Source organism: Naegleria fowleri, assembly GCF_008403515.1.
Source record: "Naegleria fowleri strain ATCC 30894 chromosome Unknown tig19, whole genome shotgun sequence".
Taxonomy (NCBI): domain Eukaryota; phylum Heterolobosea; class Eutetramitea; order Acrasida; family Naegleriidae; genus Naegleria; species Naegleria fowleri.
In genome coordinates, this window is record NW_025407951.1 from 302,812 (window position 1) to 315,240 (window position 12,429).

General features: G+C 36.4%; 4 protein-coding genes across 4 annotated transcripts; 3 read left to right on the plus strand and 1 right to left on the minus strand.

The window, feature by feature from the left end:
* Positions 1 to 14: 14 nt before the first annotated feature.
* On the minus strand, positions 15 to 2,561 carry FDP41_013503 (uncharacterized protein; the record flags this gene model as incomplete). The annotated part of the gene is made up of 1 exon (XM_044704141.1): positions 15 to 2,561. One exon carries the CDS (start codon positions 2,559 to 2,561, stop codon positions 15 to 17), a length of 2,547 nt encoding a protein of 848 aa, XP_044565002.1.
* Positions 2,562 to 3,325: 764 nt separating this feature from the next.
* Positions 3,326 to 8,431, plus strand: FDP41_013504 (uncharacterized protein; the record flags this gene model as incomplete). Its single annotated transcript, XM_044704142.1, has 2 exons — positions 3,326 to 3,794; positions 3,840 to 8,431. The coding sequence occupies 2 exons, from the start codon at positions 3,326 to 3,328 to the stop codon at positions 8,429 to 8,431; spliced, it is 5,061 nt and encodes a 1,686-aa protein (XP_044565003.1).
* Positions 8,432 to 8,719: 288 nt separating this feature from the next.
* On the plus strand, positions 8,720 to 10,798 carry FDP41_013505 (uncharacterized protein; the record flags this gene model as incomplete). Its single annotated transcript, XM_044704143.1, has 1 exon — positions 8,720 to 10,798. The coding sequence occupies one exon, from the start codon at positions 8,720 to 8,722 to the stop codon at positions 10,796 to 10,798; it is 2,079 nt and encodes a 692-aa protein (XP_044565004.1).
* A 210-nt stretch (positions 10,799 to 11,008) lies between these two features.
* FDP41_013506 (uncharacterized protein) lies at positions 11,009 to 12,138 on the plus strand (the record flags this gene model as incomplete). Its single annotated transcript, XM_044704144.1, has 2 exons — positions 11,009 to 11,228; positions 11,297 to 12,138. 2 exons carry the CDS (start codon positions 11,009 to 11,011, stop codon positions 12,136 to 12,138), a joined length of 1,062 nt encoding a protein of 353 aa, XP_044565005.1.
* Positions 12,139 to 12,429: the final 291 nt, after the last annotated feature.

The following is a 12,429-nucleotide window of genomic DNA, read 5'->3' on the forward strand; positions in this document are numbered from 1 at the left end:
AAGCAAAAATGTTATTATTTAGAATTCAAATTCTTCTTCTCAAGTTGTTCTAACAACATTTCAATTTGTTTTTGTTGTTCCTCAATAATTCTATTCTTTTCTCTGATTGTGTCATAGGACGGAAAACTCGGGGTCGACAACATGTGGTAATTAGAGGCTGTTTTTGACGAATTTGAAAACTTTCCCTCAATCTTGTATGCTTTGATGAGCCTACTAATTTTGTGAAACAACTCTTGGGCTGTAGGTCTATTATTTGGCTTGTCTAAACACTGCTTTACAATTTCAATCTCTCTTGGATAGCTCTTAATCATTTCTTCTGAGAATTCTTTCTTCCTGAGTTGTGAAAGAACATGAACTCTTTCCGTAGTTGTTATAAAAGAAGGCGCGAGCAACTCAAATAATATTACACCCAAACTATATATGTCCCCCTTTTGATCAAACTTGGAGTTAAATATTTGTTCAGGACTAGAATACAATGAACTTTGTTCTGTAGAATGATGAGGCTTTTTTTTGTTGGTACCCTCTTTACAATTGTGATTGAGAAGACATTCTTGTAGATATTTCGCTAATCCAAAGTCAGCAATCTTAATAACTCCATTTGACAACACAAAAATGTTGTTTGGTTTAAGATTTTTGTGTACTAAACCGTGAGCATGAATGTGACACACGCCTTTCAAAATCTGTTTGAACAACCTAAGTGCTTCTTGCAAGTGACTCAGTTTTTTGTTTTTCTTCTTCTCTGCTAACCAATCTTCAAGGGTAGTTCCTTCACAAAGCTGCATAACAATATACAAAACCATTTCAAATTGGTTATTTACATTGAACATCTCATGTAGAATGGATTTAACGGATGAAGTGATGTTCTGTGTTTCGGTGTCGATGTAGGTTTTTTTGGTAGCGTTTGGTGTTTTCTTTCGTTCAAGAGCAAATTCTAGGTATGACATGTTGGGTGGTGGTGAAGAAGAATTTTTTTTACAGTGTATATCAATAGGTTGCGCTTTTGGCGAATCGAATTGTATGGAATTGGTGAGCTGTGACGATGTTGTTTGAGGAACTTTTTCCTGAAAATCATGTTCTAACAAATTGTGGAGTATAGTATGAGTGTCATTCCATATAAGAGGGCTTGCAACTTCGTTTGATAAATCATTCTTTGTTGAATCGTTTTCTTTTTGTTGAGAACATTCATTCTCTCTTGAAGGCTCAAACCAAGCAGCGTAAAACCTAATTACATTTTCGTGATCAAGCTTTGCAAGTGCTGTAATTTCATTCACAACATAAGAATAAACATGTTCTAGCTCTAATGTATTCTTAAAATGAAAATGAACTTTTTTGATTGCATACGCTCGTCCATCAATTCTATGAGTGGCCTTAATGATTGAAGAGTATGGTTTTGATTTTCCAAGCTTTTGAAAGTGGCAATAGTCAGCTTCTAGCCGCTTAGTATTATAAAACATTGAGTCCAAAACAGGAGCTTCATCTAGGCTACCAAAATTTTCTCTCAAGGATGATGGGGAATGTGAAATTTCTGACAAGTAAGATGCATGACTTTCTGATCTCACAATCTTACCCTTAGAGGTCTCGTGATCAACTGTGGATGGAAATATCTCTGCAATATCCTGAATAAAATCTTTACAGAGCGTTTTGATGAAATTTTCGTCTAACATCTTGTTTGAAAAGTATCCGAGTTTTCCCAAATGTTTGCATAAATTTAAAAAGAAGGATATATCTGGGTTTAATTCTTTAGCGACATGCTGAAGTAAAAATAAGAGCAGAATTTCTTTCTTATCCAAAGAGGATTTGGATTTTGTCTCTTCTTCAGAATCAGAATTTTCTTCATCTTCAATCGAAGAGTCGCTTTCAATTTTCATAAACCTAAACCAGTTCCTTTTGGCTTTCTTCTTGTCAAGTTCGGTGATAGAATGAAAACTTTGACATTGTCGATCATTCTCGTCGAATGATTCGCTGGGAGATTTGAGTTGCGCATGGTCAACCTTATTGATCATTCTCGACCAATCTTGATGAGCAGACAGTGAAGAAGATAAAATGTTTATACACAATTCGTCTTCATCTGTAGAGGAGTTGCCAGACCCATCATTGCTTTTTGCTTGCTGTTTTTGAAATAAGTTAAAAAAATCTAACATGATTTTTTCATTGTCATGATTGGAATGAGCTTGAAGGGAATTTGAGGAAATAAAGTTTGGGGAAAGGGTAGGAGAGGTAAGATTCGCCGACTTTCGTTTGGTTTGGAGAGTAGGTGAAAGAACGTTGGGTCTTTCAAAACTGGGAGCAGTGGAGGAAGATGATGTGGTGATTGGAGGTGGACGAGATTGTGTTTTCTTTGAAATGAAATCGTTTGCATCTTTTGTTAAAGAACTGCTGATTGACTTTTTTGTGCTGAAATTTGATGAAGCAGGAACGGATCCAATGATGCAGTGATCCAGCATGAATGAGGTGTTGTCGTCAATATCATTAACATTACATTCTCTATAGCTTTGGCTGTTAAAATTGTTGGTGGTCTGTTGTCGGATAGATAAAGGTTTAGTAATAGGGATTGGTTTCATGATAAAGTACAATAAATGGTGTTGAATGTTTTTCTGGAAGTGAATGAATCACTACCGATAAATAATTTACAAATAATTTAGAGAAAGTAGACTGTGTTTCGTTTGAGATTTCAGTCGTATTGTGCACACTGATCGCCTTCTCCTTCTTGAGCAAGAATTGTGAGGACGTTGTTGCAACAACGAAGAATATTACTGAAAATGCACAGAGGGAATGACGGATTATCGGAAGCCGTGTTTTAGCAAGAATATAACACAATTTGTGTGTTATGAAGTTGGCAATATGCTTCTGCAAGTAGAAGAACAACCTGATGATGAAGAAGAAGGCTCCTCTCTCTCCTCCGAACCATACGATAAGATTAACGTCTTTTTGGAGAAAATAAGGAGACGGAAGTTTTCGTTTTTTTGATGATGAATCTTCAGCTAGAATGGTTCTGCTGGAGAGATGTTGCAAGCGAAAAATCTTGAGATTGTTTATTCAATGACATAAACACAAAACATTGCAATATTGATGGCTCTTTGCCTGTTTTTCCAAGGAGATAAAACTAAATGAATACGGGATGATGATGATGGCTGTAGTTGTTGCAATTATAATGTAATGAAGAAAATCAAAGAAAAACTCGTCTTTCACTCGAATAGTGATTGTACTTTAAAAGACAAAAACGAATGCGCACGTTCAATAATATAATACTCCCACACCTTTAACGTTGTATCGTCATCAAGCCTGTGTGTGATGGTATTAAAAAATTGAAAAAAGAATTTAAAAAATGTCGATGATTGATCGCTCCCACACAGCTGGTGATGACAACCTGAAACTTTCGTTTCTCTCAGCCGAGGAGCTCGAGCAATTCGGCAATGATCCAACGATGATCAAAAAAAAGGCTCAAGAATATATTTCTAAAATTGAAGAAGAGCTTTTAGAGTGTAGAGAGGAATTAAAAACAGTGCATCTATCCAATGAATCTTTGTTGAACAAACTCGAACAACAACAAAATTCAAAACTTGAGGAATATGAATTACTCAAGGAGCGGATAGAGCACTACAAAACCGAAGCGAAAAACTATCAGGACCAGATTGAACACCTCACAAAGCAAGTCAAAGATACCGAAAGGCGATGGCATGAGCAAAGAAATGAATTGGAGCAAATTAGTAGTGTGAATGAAGAACTCAAAGCTGAGAAAATCCGATTGCTATCTTCTGTCGAGAAAAAGACAAAGGAGATTGAAGATTTAAATTGTATGTTTTATTTATCACGTTAAAGCTGCTATTTAAACTGGTAAGCCCATATCGAGTCACTCAATCAAAAAATTAATGAGCAATATAAGATGAAACACGAACAAGAAGAAAAGATTCAGGAAATATCTACATCAGTATTGCCTTTAAAATATTCTATTGAAAATCTTCAACAAGAAAAAGAATCACTAGAAAAGCAAAATGCTTGGCTAAATTCAGAACTTTCATCAAAGCAAGAACAAATAACAAAATTGAAATCAGAGTACATGCTAAAGCTAAATGAGCTAGAGATACAATCCAAAACAAAGGAAGATGTTATCACTAATCTCAATGAAAAGATATCTCATTTGGAGCAATCAAATAAGGAGTACAATCACAAACTTCAACAAAAGATTGAAGAAATTCGTGATCTCAAAAACTCGCATCTTCAAACTTTGGATGGACTTAACGAAGAGTTGAATAATGAAAGACGGCTTTCTGATTTATATAAAAATAGGCATGATGATCTAGAGGATCGAATCAAAGACTTAGAGAAAAGCTTGACAAGTGTAAAAGAGGCAAAACAACGACAAGAGAGCACTTTTGAAATGGAAAGAGAGTCCATGAATGAACAGCTGCGACAACGTAAGGAGAAAATAGAAGATCTGGAAGCAGAAATTAGAAAATACAAGAAGGACTTGGAAGAAAATGTTCAACTTCGTGCCTCAACTTTTGTTACTCAAGGAATCAGTCCTAGCGATATTTACACCAAATTTGTGAAGATTAGTGATGAACTTCTCAAATCTAAGAATGAAAATAAGCGACTGAATGAAGTTCTTTCAGGAATTTTGAAAGATTTGGAAGAAAAGGCTCCGGTTATGCAAGCACAAAGAGAGGAATATGAACAACTACGGTCGTCTTATACGATATTGACAAAACAAAAGCAAGATCTAATTCAACAGACTGAAGCTTATAAAGACGAGTTGACAAATTTACGAGCAGAAGCAGAGAAGTTGCGTAGATCTTTAAAGACAGCAGAACATGTTAACCAAGATCTTTCTCTTCAAGTTAGAACCTTGCTGAAGGAAGGTTACGCCAATTCTGAATCTTCTTCCCGTCTCGATGCGAATGCTGTCATAACGGAACGGTTGGTTCCATTCACTGATGTTGACGAATTACAAAAGAGAAATGTAGAGCTGTTAACAACCATACGAGAACTGGCAAGTCAAAAAGAGGAAGAAGCGCGACATACTCAGGAAGTTATGGCTACCGAATTCCAAGACAAAATTCAACTCGCTCTAAAGCAAGTGGAGGATCTAAGGAGAGAGAGCCAAAGACAAATGGAAAAAATTCAGTCTCTTATCAAACAAAGAGATATGTACAAGTCATTGCTCGATGAAAAGAATAACCAAAACTTAACTAGTAATAGTTTCAACACCACAACTTCTCAACAAAAAGATACCCAGGATTCTCGTATGGAACATCTCAAACTTAAAGAGGTACGAGAGCTTCAACAAGAGATTCTAAAAGACAAGAAATTACTTCAAGATGAAATTGCTGCAAAGAATGAAAAAATTACCAAACTTCACTCTACTATTGCTCGATTGACATCAGAGGTAGAATTCCTGAAAGATAGCTCTCAGAATATGATGTTAGAGAGAGATTCAACCCAGAGAGAATTGAATCGTATCCGTTCTATTAACGACTCTTTGACAAAGACAATTGACGCTCTTCAAACAAGTATGGATAGACAAAGAATTAATTTCGAGAGCAAGGACGAACAACTCAAACGTTTGGAGAAGGAATTAATTCAAACAAAATCTGAAAAGCTATACCATGAACAGCGCTCTGAAAGACTCATCCTTGAGATTGACAACCTGAAATTACAACTATCACGAAATGAAGATTTTTACTCCAGCTTACAAAAGATACAAATTGGACTTGAACAAAAAGAAGAAAATGATAAGAAACGAGCCTTGCAAGAAATTGAAGCCTGTAGAACTGAGATTTCACAATTGAAGCAATCACTTGATGATGAAAGGCTACTTTCCAAAGAGCTCAGGCTTCAAATAGACTTGAAAGAGCAAGAATACAGAGAAAAGCTAGATGCCAAAACAGTGGAATGCCAAAAATTGAGAGATGAAGTAACAAGACTCAAGACAAATTATGAGTTCGAGCTTGACAAGAGCTCTACCCTTCAGCAAAAGTTAAACGCAGCTGAAGAACGTTTGAACAAATTAATAGAAAAGCAAATGATTGGATTGAGTACTTCTGAGTCTACACCTACCAACATCAACGAACTACAGGTTCAGTACTCGAAAGTCCAAAACGAAAATGTCTACTTGAAAGAGTCTCTTGAAAATGAAAAAGCAAAATTGGAAACCATGAAAGAACTTGCTGAATCTAACGACAGAGCTTTAAAGGATATGACAGATGCATTTGACAAGCTTAAACAATCCTCAGAATCTAAGGTGTCTTCTCTTAATCAGCAAATAGCAGCCCTTAATGAAAAAATTTATGAGAATGAACAAGAATTAAAACAAAAGAGAGAAGAAATTGATAATCTCAAACAACAATTAGAAGATATGACCGAGCAAAACAAGAAAGAGAAACAAATGGTTGAGACTGTTGACTCTGAAAATAAGTTAAATGCCGAGACATATGAAAAACGAATTGAAATTTTGAAAGAAGACCTCAGAAGACATACACAATTTTGGAAGGACGCTCAGGATAAGTATGAACAAGAGCTTATTCGTCATGCAGCTACTATTGAAGCATTTAAAGAAAACAAAGAAGAGTTGAGCAAGGCATACTCAACCATAGAAGAGTTAAAATCTTCAGTTAAAACATTAGAATTGGAAATGGAGCGAAAAACTGCTAGCTTATCGAAAAATAACGAGGACCTTCTGAAACAAAAAGAGGAATTTGAAAAGAGAGTCAAGGATTTGGAACGCCAGCTGGAGTTATCATTCTCACGAGTAGAGACATTGAACATTCAACTAAAGAAGATACAAACCTCTACAGATGTTGTGCTGAGCTCAGGCGGCAACGATCAAACAAAAGAAATTTTGGAGCTTCAAGAAACCATTACTTTCATAAGAAGAGAAAAAGAAATGTTAAAATCAAAACTTGCCATTGCTGAGCAAGAGCTAAAGAATACTAAACAAAAACTAGAGCATGCATTTAAAGAGCTTGCTCAAAGCCAAACAGAGTTAAAGACTGAAATAGAGAAAAATCAACAACAGTCTAAAGATCAAGATCGTACTGGCCAGCTCGTAGCGGATTTACAGGAACAAGTACAAGTTTTCAAGGAAAGCAACATGTCTTTGAGGCAACAAAACGAACAGCTTACCCGCATGCTAGATCAAACTAGAGAAGAGCTCAAAGAAGCCAGAAAACAATTGATACCACTGAGCCAGTCTATCAATGAGCTCAAAAAAGAGAAAGAAATACGTGAGGAAGAAATTAAGTCGTTACAAGAGGATGTTAAAAAATATCAGAATAAGGCACAACACTTGGTGGAAAAGTTCAAACAGATTGATCCTGAGGTTCATGAAAAGCTAAAACAAGAAAACTTCAAGCTAGAAAAAGAATTGATGGAAAAGGTGGAGACCATTGAACGTCTTTCGAAACAACTCTCTTCTGTAAATGAAGAAAACTCAAAACAAATTGCCGCTCTTAAGGAACATCAATCAGAAATCACAAGATTGAACTCAGAATTAGAAAATGTTAATGATGAACTCGGTGGTCTGAAAGAAAAGAAAGAAAGAATGCTCGACATTATGAAGAAACAAAAAGAGACCAATCAAGCACTAAAAAAAGACAATACGGAGCTGCAAGAGAAAATCTCATCCCTAGAGTCACAAATTTCCAAGCTTGAGTTGGAGTTGAAACAAGCAAAAAGTGAAATCGAAAGACACAAAAGTGAGGAGTCACGAACCAAGTCTGAACCTAAGAAAACAGTGTCACCACAGGAACAACAACCTTCCTCCTCTGATGACGAGGAAAATCAAAAAAGGCAACAGGAGGAACTGGAAAGAAAGCGTAAGGAAGAGGAGAGATTAGAAAAACAAAACCAAGAAAAAGAGGCCGAAGAAAAACGAAAAGAGGAAGAAAGATTGGAGAAACAAAAGCAGGATGAAGCACGAAAGAAAGAAGCAGACGAAAAACGAAAAGAAGAAATGCGTGCTGCTCTATTACTAAAGATGCAAAAGCTTCAAGCTACGCAGCCATATTCCTCACAATCTGTATCTCCAGTCACTTCCTCAAACAATGTAGCGACCTCCTCATCAAGCGAAGATAAAACCACTCCTGTGTCTGCTGCCTCTGACGATAAAACAGAATCTGTTACAGGCAAAAGAACAATTGAAGAATTCCAGAAAGATGATAACGCTTTTGAAGCTCAACAAGATTCTACAACTCCTTCAACTAATACCTCATCTCAGGCAACTGAACCCACTGCTGAAAGTGCTGTAGAAGATAGACCGCTGAAAAAGGTAAAAACTGATGACGTAGAAGAAAGCACAGAAAAAGATGATGATGCTTCCAATACTCCATCTTCAAAACCTGGCTCAAGATTTAAACGCCCAACATTTGTACAAAATCAATCTGTCACAGAAAAATCTGAAGAAGAAAAGACACAAGAAGAAACCGAAGAGTAATTAATACAGAATTTGACTTAATTTATTTTTCCTTAGATGGTGATATAACTTTCTCCAGCGATGCTGATTCTCTGTCTCCAGTAATGTTCTTAGAGTTTGAAAAACTTGTTCGAGAGGTCCAATAGTGTGGGTCTTATTGACAACTTTGTGTGTGAATTAAATACTTGATCTCGTTTTGAACATGCTTAGGATTGACTCCTTCATTCTTTATGTTAACACTAATTTAACAATAACATAATTGTACTTTCGGTGTGGAAATTGTTCGTTTTTTATTTGAAGTTCAAAAAAATGCCAAGACGCCAACAAGAAAAGAAATCATCAACCGAACAAAAGAAGAACGCCGTCACTTTCAGACTCTTTCAAGGAGGAGTAAACGGCAGCAATACTGTTTGGGTTCCGACAAATCTACAAAATCAATCGGAAAAAGCCAAAGAAACATATGAAAAATTGAAGAAAACTTTAGGAGATGTGATCGAAGAGGATGTGGAAGAAGAACCAAAGGTCATGTTTGGTCTTCAAAAGTTGATGGATATGCAAAATGATGGCGAGTTTAATGATGAAGAGGATGATGATGATTTTGAATTTGATGAAGAAATGGTTTCCGAAGAGACTGAAGAATCACACAAAGAGCGACAAAGAAGGACCGTTGGTGGTCTATTTCCCGATGATGGATATGACTATTCAAAGCATATCAAAAAGATTGGAGGTGGTACTTTTATCAGTGCCTTCGGAAACGAAACATATCAAATGCCATCTATACTCTACGAGGAGAGTCCTGCCCAAAAAGAAGAGGAATTGAAAGAGTATGATGATGAAGATGAAGAAGAATATGAGGATTCGGAAGAGGAGGAAGAAGTAAAGCCAACATTAGAATCACTTATTAATGGGGAGAAGGAACCAAAAGCAGGCAGCTCTTCTGAACTTAATGATTCAAAGATCCCATTCAAGCTTAGACCAGATTTTAAAGCCTATGGCTTGGAAAAATATGCTCATGGCAAAATAGATACTGAAATTGAGACAATTTTGGAGAGAGATGGAGAGACTGAATCAGAAGAAGAAGAAGAGGACGAAAATGAAAAAGTAAATCCATTGGATAAATATGGAGAAGACTATGATGATTTCTTTGGCGAAATTGTTCAAGAATTAATAATGGAAAAAGCTGAAGAAGAAGAAGGTGACGATGAAGATTATATAGATGAAGATGATGATGAAACACGTCCTAGAGTCTTCAATTTTGATAATGATGAGCCACTACCAAAAGAATTGCTCAAAAAATTTTTGCCAAAAGAAGAGTTGATTTTAATTGAAGAGGAAGAGGCAAAGAGAAATGCAAACAAAAAATCAAAAACTACAAAAGCATCTGTGACAGCCAAGAAAGAGGCTAAAATGGACGAAAAACCAACCAACCAAGCAAAAAAGAAAGTGTCTTTTACTGTAGTTGACGAAGATGATGGTGATGATGGTGAATGGGAAGATGAAGATGGTGAATGGGAAGATGCAGAAGATGAAGATGGTGAATGGGAAGACGCAGAAGACGAAGAAGAGGAGCCTGTTTTCACAAAGTCAGAAAACAGAAAACAATTTGACCAAGATTTTGACATTTTCTATAAGAATGCATATGCTGATGATCAGATTGGAGAATTGGATGATAATGACCCAAAGCTGAGAGAAAATACTGAATTTGATGCAAAGCGAGTGAATGATTTGCTCGAAGACTTTTTCACAGAGCAAAGAAGAAGATTTGGAGCTGGTGAATTCAAAAAGAGCTCAACAATTACAGATGAAGAATTGAAAGAGATTGAGGCACAGCTTCCTCCTGATGTGAAAGTTTTCCGAAGAGAAGACTTTGAGAAGATGCGAGAACTATCTCCAGAAGAAAGATACAAGATGGTGGTGAGACAAATGGAAAGAATTGAAAAAGAGGAAGCTAAAGGAGAAACAGAAGTCATTACCATTCCTGAACGAGATAATCGATGGGACTGTGAGACCATTCTAACCAGTTACACAAACATTTATAACCATCCGTCAGTCATTGATGATGCACCACGAAAGAAAAAACCAAAACAAATCAAATTGTCACAAAAGTCTGGTTTACCTATTGGAGTTATCGGCAAACAAAAGGTTGACATGAGTGAGGAACAAGTTGACGAAGATGATTTTGAGGAGGTTGTAAATTTAGGCCAGGCAAGAAATAAGAACGAAACAAAAGAAGAACGCAAGGAACGAAAGAAAAAGGCAAAGGAATTGAAGAGACAAAAACGAGAGCAAAAAAAGAATCTCAAAACCACTTTCAAAGAAGAGGCGCTTAAGCAACAAAAACTCTCTGTTAATCCTTCGGCCCAACAAAAAGTGGTCGTGAAATATTAAGCCTTAATATATTTGTTCTCTACCCCTCATCATAGCCATAACGTGATCCTCTTTTCATTAATTGGACGAATTCGAATTTCAAATTGATTGATCAAGCAATTCTACTATTGTAAAAATTCCAAATGTGAAAATCACTACATTTACAACATAAACAAAAGGATTTTGAACTCAAATTAAAAATGTTGAAGAAGTGCATGGAAGTCATGGAAAATGTTTATGGAAGCTTCTCAAAATGAAGTTGCCTACAAGCCAAAACCTTTAAAATCCGGCACTCAAACCAGATACCTCTGGACCGATGCCTTTGCAGTTTGCAATTTTCTTACACTCTTCATTGAAACTCAACAAGATAAATATTTAAAACAAGCCAAGGCCTTAATCGATGAAGTGCATAATGTTCTTGGTAAAGATCGACAATTACAACGTCGATTAGGTATGTTGATCATTTAAAGAATGAAAGGGTTAAATTTGAATTTAAATCATTCATTGAAAAACTTTAAGGCAACGCTACCGATGATCGTCCAACTTTGGGTGGTTTACGAATTGGAAAAAAGTACAATGAAGACCATGACGATGGTGACGGGCAATACTTTCATTACTTGACCAAATGGATGTTTGCTCTGAACAGAATGAGTCTTGTCACTGGAGAAGAATTGTACAACCGCTGGGCCATAGAAATGGCAGAGTCCATGCATGATCGTTTCATCAATCGTACTTCACCACATCAGTTGAGAATGTATTGGAAGATCAGCATCGATGGATCAAGACCGTTGGTAAGATCAGAAGGAAATTTGGATCCCTTCGATGGTTATGTCACTTACAAGCTTCTTCGCAATGTTCACTCCTTGTTTAATCAAAGCGAAAAGAGTGATGTTTTGAAAACGCAAATTCATGAAATGGAACGCATGGTCATGAAAAAGTATTCCAATTACTCAAGCCATGATCCTCTGGATTTAGGAGAAAGCTTGTGGATTTCATGTTGGTTTTCAAATGAAGAATGGTCTCAACACATTCAAAACGTTGCATTGGAATGTCTCGACGAGTTATGGACTGAAAAGTACTTTGATAGCTCAAGCAGACGTTACCGTTTGGCCTTTCGGGAATTTGGCACTTCACTGGGACTCCAAACCATTCCGACTCCGAGAGATGAGAAATGGCATCAAAGAGTTGAGAGTATACATGACACTTGGAAGGATCGTATTTATGAAAGAGATCATGATATTACTCCTGTCATGTATTGCTCATCGATTGTTCCTGGTGTTTTTAAACCCAACTATTGTGAAAGGTATTATCAAGAACATTTCGGATCAAAGCAAAGCAATGTGATCGCCAACAATCCTTAAGAATTTGTTGAAGAGATGCAGCAGTTGATTGTTAGTCCTTCTATGAAGAACATTAACGGAAATTGCAATTTGCCTCATTGTAAAATCTTTCATTTTCTGATGAAAACTAGAAAATAAATGTGTTCTAGCGGTTTCTCGACCTGATAAGTGAAGCTTGAATTGAATGGCAGTTGAAGGTTTCTAAATTTCAAGAACATCATAAAAAAAAACAAAACCTCATACACTTTCTCAAACTAAACTGTTAACGCATGATGCAAATTTTCGTCAAGACTCTCACTGGAAAGAGCATTG